The 8,255-nt window shown below is 29.4% G+C and overlaps 1 protein-coding gene across 1 annotated transcript; it reads left to right on the top strand.

Annotated features, from left to right (window-relative positions):
• Positions 1-370: 370 nt before the first annotated feature.
• On the top strand, positions 371-3,388 carry LOC127126554 (protein DETOXIFICATION 21). The gene is made up of 8 exons (XM_051055499.1): positions 371-769; positions 1,465-2,006; positions 2,110-2,196; positions 2,294-2,350; positions 2,444-2,682; positions 2,766-2,884; positions 3,043-3,129; positions 3,219-3,388. Exons 1-8 carry the CDS (start codon positions 518-520, stop codon positions 3,303-3,305), a joined length of 1,470 nt encoding a protein of 489 aa, XP_050911456.1. The 5' UTR covers positions 371-517; the 3' UTR covers positions 3,306-3,388.
• The last annotated feature ends 4,867 nt before the right edge of the window (positions 3,389-8,255 follow it).

The raw sequence follows: 8,255 nt of genomic DNA, 5'->3' as shown, positions 1-8,255 counted from the left end.
AAATCTTCTTGTCAATATATGAGTTTGGTTTCACTTCCTCTCCCACCTACTTCCATAGATAAAGAGAGAACTAAATAATTTCTTAACTCTCATTTCTAAAATTAGATTATTAAATATATTAATTCTTCGAATTAGAGTAAAACCGTAATAAAAATATAATTAATAATTATTTTCAAAAAATTTAACCGATTTATAATTTAGTTAAACCGAAAGAGATCCATTATGTCTCATCAAAGTTTTATATATTTATCCAATTTAATAAAATTATATAATTTTTTTTCAAGAAGTTTAAGAAAAAAATTAGGAGAAAAATTTTATACTAGTAAAGAATAGATGTTCTAAATACAAATAGTAGTATATGTATGCATGAAAACGAACTTGTGAATTATTATTACAAAAACAAACCTTTCACATTTATATCATCACTTTCTTCCTTTTATTTTTTCTAAATGTTTCTCTTCTTTTGATGTAAACACACAGCATACTCTCTCAGACGCCAAAAACTCATCCTCACAAAATGGAAGGAGATCTAAAGCAAAAGCTACTGAGAAAACCAGAAGAAAATGAAGAAGAAGAGACACTTGGTAAAAGGGTATGGAATGAAACAAAGCTTATGTGGATAGTTGCAGCACCAGCTATATTCACGAGATTCTCAACTTTTGGTATTCAAGTTATTAGTCAAGCTTTTGTTGGACATATTGGTTCTAAAGAACTCGCTGCTTTTGCTCTTGTTTTCACTGTTCTCATTAGGTTCGCCAATGGTATTCTGGTCAGTTCAGTACTATTCTCATGTTAATAACATACTACTATGTTTATGTTACTATTGGTTTCTCACAAATTTGTTATTTTTAAGGAACTTGTTCTGTGTTTTTCTGTTTCTTCAAATAAATATTTGATTTTGTTTTCTTACCCTTTTTGGTATGTTAGAATAGAATCTCTTGGTGTTTGAGTGGTGATTCTAGAGATTAGTGAAATGGGGCTTTACTGATTACTTTGTGAGAGAAACTTTTATTTCAAATATTCTAGTGAAAATGAAGCAAAAGTGGGACCTTTGTATTTTCTCAATCACAACATTCAAAGTTTTGTTACTTTGTTGGTGTGTGAATAATTTGTTATGTGTGTTTTTTTTCCATAGTCAAGTGTACTGAGCCGACTAATCGGGTTCGGGGTCATTTCTTACATTAAATGGTTCTAACCTTTTCCTGATCGCAGACGCGGGGATCGAACCGTGGTCCTATGTGTTTTTATTTGATCTATACATTGTTAAACATGTTATTTGATGTCTGTGTTAGTACTTCATAGATCATACTAACAAAAATAGCGATATTGGAAGGTGCAAATACTATTATTTAGGTTAATCCACGTTGCGATGACCATAATCATTATTGTAACACCTATATCAACTGAGATTGCGAAAACCTTGATACTAACACAAGTTAATTGTTTGTAAAATGAATTTTGTAGTTGGGAATGGCGAGTGCGTTGGCGACCCTTTGTGGACAAGCATATGGAGCAAAAGAATATGGAATGATGGGAGTGTATCTTCAAAGATCATGGCTAGTTTTATTCTTAACTGCAATCATTCTTCTTCCTGTGTTCTTCCTCACATCTCCAATTTTGATCCTCTTGGGCCAAGACGAAAGCATAGCACAAGTTGCAGGAACCATTTCGCTATGGTCGATTCCTGTTATGTTTGCTTTCATTGTCTCCTTCACTTGTCAAACATTCCTTCAATCCCAAAGCAAGAACACCATCATTGCATTCTTGGCTGCTTTTTCCATCATCATCCACGCTTTCCTCTCTTGGCTTTTGACAATGAAATACAAATTCGGGATCGCCGGTGCGATGATTTCAACTAGTTTGGCTTACTGGATTCCCAACATTGGTCAGCTTATATTTGTTACATGTGGTTGGTGTCCTGAAACTTGGAAAGGTTTCTCTTTTTTAGCATTCCAAGACCTTTGGCCTGTTGTCAAACTTTCCCTTTCAGCTGGTGCCATGTTGTGGTAAGCTCTTTAACTATCCGATTTTCGATCAATTGACATAAACTTCATTCAGTGAATGTTTTGAATCGCGGTGAAATTTGAATCTGTTTATATTGTTATGCAGTCTTGAACTCTGGTACAACACGATATTGGTTCTTTTGACAGGAAACATGAAAAACGCAGAGGTTCAAATCGACGCGCTATCTATATGGTAATGCTTCTGATGCATTGCAACGCCAACACTCATGTTATTGAAATTTATGTGCTGTGTTTATTGCTTGCTAAAAATCGAGTTTGATTAATTACAGTCTCAACATCAATGGATGGGAAATGATGATATCACTCGGTTTCATGGCTGCTGCAAGGTAATAGCATTGTTACAAATTACAACCACTTATCTATCATTAATGCATTCATATTTCTTCATATGTTGTATGATTATTTACTTTATCGTGCAGCGTTCGAGTATCTAATGAGCTTGGTAAAGGAAGCGCGAAAGCCGCGAAATTCTCTATCGTTGTGACAGTGCTTACGTCGTTGGCCATCGGATCCTGTCTGTTTTTGTTTTTCTTGTTTTTCAGGGAAAGACTTGCTTATATATTTACCTCAAACAAAGAGGTGGCTGCGGCGGTCGGAGAGTTATCGCCTTTGTTATCGATCTCTATACTGCTAAACAGTGTTCAACCGGTACTGTCAGGTAGTATTTGCAACATTTTCTCTTGAATGCATTGAATCCTAAGGTAAGAAATGATAAACAGAAATGTGATTTGATTTCAACAGGAGTGGCTATTGGAGCAGGGTGGCAAAGCATTGTAGCATATGTGAACATAGGATGTTATTACATCATAGGTATTCCTGTTGGAATTGTACTTGGTAATGTCATTCATTGGCAAGTCAAGGTAGGATTTTACGATCCGTTTTGTCTACGAATTGCATTTATATGAAACACTGACACTGATACAGACACGTTGACTTGAGTATCGTGTCGGATAATGGACACGTTTTCTGCATAAGTTACATGTTTATTCTTCTTAATCAATTGAACAAACTTTTGTAGGGAATTTGGATGGGAATGTTGTTTGGAACATTGATTCAAACTATAGTGCTAGTTATAATCACCTATAAAACAAACTGGGACGAGCAGGTATTTTAATTATTTTATAGTAACTGACAGTGTATAATAATTAAATTATCATAGCTATCTGTTTAATATAATTAAATCATTGATTACAGGTGATTGTAGCTCGGAATCGTGTAAAGAGGTGGTCCAAGGTAGAGAGTACTGATCAAGGAGAAGAAAGAAAGTTAATCGGAAAATAGAATTATTTGTGTCTTGTGTTAAGTTATCATCTTATTACTTTAACTATTTTGTGTTTAATCATCTAAATTTCTAGATTCTAAAATTCTTCTTCACTTAACAAATATTTATTCTCTATATCATTGATTCAAATTCTAACAAAAACACAAATGTGTTATTTTCATAAATTTTAAACAATGTTATTTATATTTGTCTTACAATTATATTTTTTTTATAAAATTAAAATAATAATGTATCAATTTATGTATTAGTTATTCACAAATTATTAAAAATTTTATATAAATTTTCACTATAATCTTTTTTATTATAGTTGTATATAATAAAATTTAAATTTTCACTTTACCAATTTCAAAACTCCACTAAAATAAAATATAGAATAAACATTTTGATCAAGCTGAACAAAAAGAAAAACAAAAGAAAATAATTTAAAATTATATAAAATATTAGTTGAACATATTTGACCTATCTTTCACTATATTATTTTTTTAAAAATAATTTTATATAATAAATAGGAAGGGAATTTCACCCACTATTGTACACAATATCATATAAGTTCTCACTATAATATTTTTTAATATAACTTTATAAACTAAAATTAAAATTTAACAAATAAAAAATAAAATTTAATCATAAAATAATTAAAACTCAATATAAAATAAATTAAAACTAATTTATATTTATGCATCACGTGATATCCATTATTTTCATATCATTAGAATTTGAAATTTTACTATAAAATTTCAAAACTCGACTAAAATAAAATATAAAATAAACAAATAAAGATATAATGACGAAGTTGGAAAAAAAGACAAAAAAAAAACAGATTAAAAATTCTATAAAATATTAATTAGACATGTCCTATCTATCTTTCACTATACTATTTTTTAATATAATTTTATAAAACTAATGTATCTTTTGAATTCTCGCTACAATATCATATAAATTCTCACTAGAACATTTTTTAAATATAATTCTATAAAATAAAATTAAAATTTAACAAATAAAAAACAAATTTTAATCATAAAATTATTAAAACGAATAAATTAAAACTAATTTATATCTGTGCTTCGTTCTGATATTCGTTATTTTTATGTCACTAAATTTTTTTATATAAACCATTGATGATATTTTAATAGTTATTTAGAAAATAAAAATTAATTATAAAATAATTAAAATTTAACATTGAATAAATTAAAACTAATTTGCATCCGTGCATCGCGCAAGTCACAAACTAATTATAGTTAGAAGAAAACTTAAATACAATTTTTTAAATATGTTTTTTTTATTTCTTAATGAAAATATAACAAGTGTATTTAAATATTATTTATGAGGTAAAATTAAAGAAAATTATATATGTATTAAAAAATTATATACTTGTCATATTTTAATTGAAAATTTTTCATGAAAGAACATCCAATACTGTAAGATTTCTTTTTTTATAATGTTTTTTATGTGAAAGACACGTATATTCACCAAAATCTTAAGGTGATAGCTAGATTTGTTCTCTCACTAATAATTATTCAAATTTCCACATTTTTAATCAATATAAGACTATTATCCATACTTTCTACGTCTTAAAAAAAACTCACCTAAAAAAATTATATCTAATTTTTCTGAATAGAATTATTTTCAACGGGAATAATGAATCTTTCAAATTAAGCGCATATCACATTTAATTTCTTCATGAAAAAACGATGTTGACGTATCAACATTGAACATTTTGTGTATAATGATGATGTTTGATCCATTGAGCACACCTTTTCATTCCATTTCGTCGAGTCTTTGCCTTTTTGTCAACAAAGAAAAAAGAAAAAGCTTGACATATCAACATTTAACATTTTGTGTATAATGATAGTTATTTGATCCATTGGAGTACACCCTTTCATTCTTTTTGTCAAGCTGACTTTAATAAAGTCATAACACATTATTATACTATTTGTCTCTAATGATCTTTAAATAAAATTATTTTTTAAATTTATTAAATAATTAATATATTAATAAATTATTAAATCAATACTTTGATTATTTAAAAAGAAAGACTAATGTTTCTATTATAATAGCAAAAATATGTAGAATAATATTTATAATAGAGTATAAACATTATATATTAGAAAAGATCAAATCACATCTACTCATACTAGTAATTAATAATATAATAATATTATTATTTAATATCTTTTCTCAAACTTATAATGAATTACGAGAAAGTATAAAGATTTCTGTCAATCAAGAAAAGGAAATTTTTAAGAAAAAGGTCTTAGTAATCAAAACAACTATTTGCAAGAAGATGAACAATAGAGTAATTATTCTATGATAAAGATGATTACAAGCGAAGTGATATTAATTTTAATGTGTTTGATACATTTATGAAATTCTAAGTTGTGAATAATTTGAGTGACATTCTTGTTATCTTAATACACGAGAGTTGGTTTAGAAAGAGGAACACTCATATCAAAAAGTAACTAACGCAACCAAACTATTTCAGTTATGGTGGATGTCATAGTACAATACCTAACTTCTAAAGAAGACCAGAATAGAATATTCCGTTTCTTACTTTTCCAAGAAATGAGAGATGCTCCAAAAAAGATACAAAAACATGTGGTAGACTTGCGATTTGTGGAGTCACCAACTCAATCGGCATAAAAAATAAGCATGTAACTTTGTACTAGTCAAAAAGTACAAAATACATGGTACCCCTAAGATAGTAGGGGTGGCCGTAGACCTTAGTATTTTTTTTTTGGTTGAAGGCTTGCTCGCGGCAACGTGAGGCTTTGTTTGGCGGTGTTTACGGTGATGAGAGAGTAAGCTCATGTGAGGTGAGAAGCTCTGTGGATTTTAGGTATATATCATGTGTGTTTAAGACATGTCCTTCTCAACCTTAAGGTTGCAGTATTTATAGAGACGTATGTGCCTAGGATTTAGGGACCCCTCAAGAAGTGGTAACTGTTCCCCTTGATTAGGGAGAACTATTAACCGCTTACTTCCTAAAAAGTCATAACATGACTCCATACATGCAGTTAGGGACTGCATAAAAGGTATTATCCACATCTCCCCTTGGGGTGAGCCCTGGTGCCACGTAAAGGACACGCCATGTGTGGTGCCTCATAGGGTGGGCGCCCAACGAAGGACATATGTTGTCCTATTTGAAAACTATTACAAATATGTCACTACAAACTCCAATGAGGACGATGAGAAAAATAAAAAATCTCTAAAATTGGGTTTCCTAGAAGATAACGAAGAATGCAAAAATATATGACTAACGTTTTGTGGAGGAGGAGACAAAAAATAGTCTGATAACATGAACAACATAAGCAATATCAAGCCTATAATCATTAGATACTTCGAGTTGCTAACTAAAGTATGATACAAAGTGAGATATGGTAGAGGAACACCGTCAGAGGAAGCATATTTCACATTCAATTCAATATGACTATTTGCTTCTCTAATATAAAAAAGGAGGATTTGTTGAAGGATGTTGGAAATGCACTTTGATTGAGAGGAAAGATAGCCTCTAGGAAAGTAGACAACTTTAATCCCCAAGAAGTAGCAAAGACTAATCCTTTATTTTAAACTACTTAGCTGATTGTAATTTCAAATTATCAATCTGAACAACATCATCACATGTAATAATCATATCATCAATATATAAAGTAAAACACAACCATGTGAGGCGACCTTGAAAAATAAAGTCGAATCATGATCACTAGATCGAAAACCAAGAAATATTATAGCAGCGATAAACTTCTTAAACCAAGCTTGCGGAGATTGTTTCGAACTATATATAACCTTATTTAACTTACACACTTTCCATTGATTATGAGAAATATTTGATGGAGGTACCATATAAATTTTTTGAAAGATCACCATTTAAAAAATCATTTTTAATATTTATTCGAGAATTATGCCACTGACAAATAAATAACACTGCAAAATCATTTAAAAACATTTAACTTTGCCGATTCAAACCTATAGATGATTGATTGATGCCTAATATTTAAAAACACTTAGCTAATTTCTCCTTCCATTAAAATCATTTACTAGAGATTTAGAAAGTACAAAATCATTTACTCTAAATGATTATAATTCAAGAACTTAAGTCAATCGTGATTTTTATCAATTGAAACATAGAGTAGATTTATATAAAAGAGTTGTTTATTTTCTTGAAGTAGATGATTTGATTCTGTTTACACTTAAAAATATTCAAAGTTGTTGGTTGAACATGATAAGTAATTGAATAAGGTTTAATCCAAACTAAAAGCATTTGAACCTGAAGACGGAAAACATTTCTCAAGTTCATCAAAGTTTATGAAAGTTATGAGAGTATCTAAAACAATCAAAGACATGTTGAGCTTGGCAATTTAACATATTTGTTCGTGGTTTACATTTATATCACCATTAACTAAAATTACTATTTCTATGGAAATGACCATGTTCCACAATAAGCTGATATGGGAATACATGTCATAATGTATCAAGTCTTTCAACAAGGTTGGACAAACTTTACAATATGCAATGTTAAACTATCATAGCAAATACAATTTATATTCAATTTAATTAACAATTTTCTATTAATATAGTTCGATTTTGAATACCCCTACTTGTAATAGAGAGAATATTTTTCTAAAAAAAAAAAGTTAGTGCCCTATCAATATTGGACATTTTGTATCGTTGTATATCCATTGAAGTTGATACTTCTTCATTCATTTTGTGGCTATTCATTCCTTCGTGGTCCTTTGCCTTTTTCTCATTAAAGAAAGTTGGTTTGTGTCATAACTTTAATAAAGACAAATCATGAGACAATATGGAACAAATATAAAATGCTAAACAATCCAAAACGCTTTGCTAGGGACAAACCTAAAATATGGAGTTGCTTTGGACAACTTGTTTTATTTTTGTCAATGCTTGTAAAGCAAAATATATGAACAAACTTGGTGCAAAAGGTGTAAATTAAT

Source organism: Lathyrus oleraceus, chromosome 3, assembly GCF_024323335.1.
Source record: "Lathyrus oleraceus cultivar Zhongwan6 chromosome 3, CAAS_Psat_ZW6_1.0, whole genome shotgun sequence".
NCBI lineage: Eukaryota > Viridiplantae > Streptophyta > Magnoliopsida > Fabales > Fabaceae > Lathyrus > Lathyrus oleraceus.
Note: the sequence above shows the minus strand (reverse complement) of the source record. Positions and strands in the feature narration are given on the sequence as shown.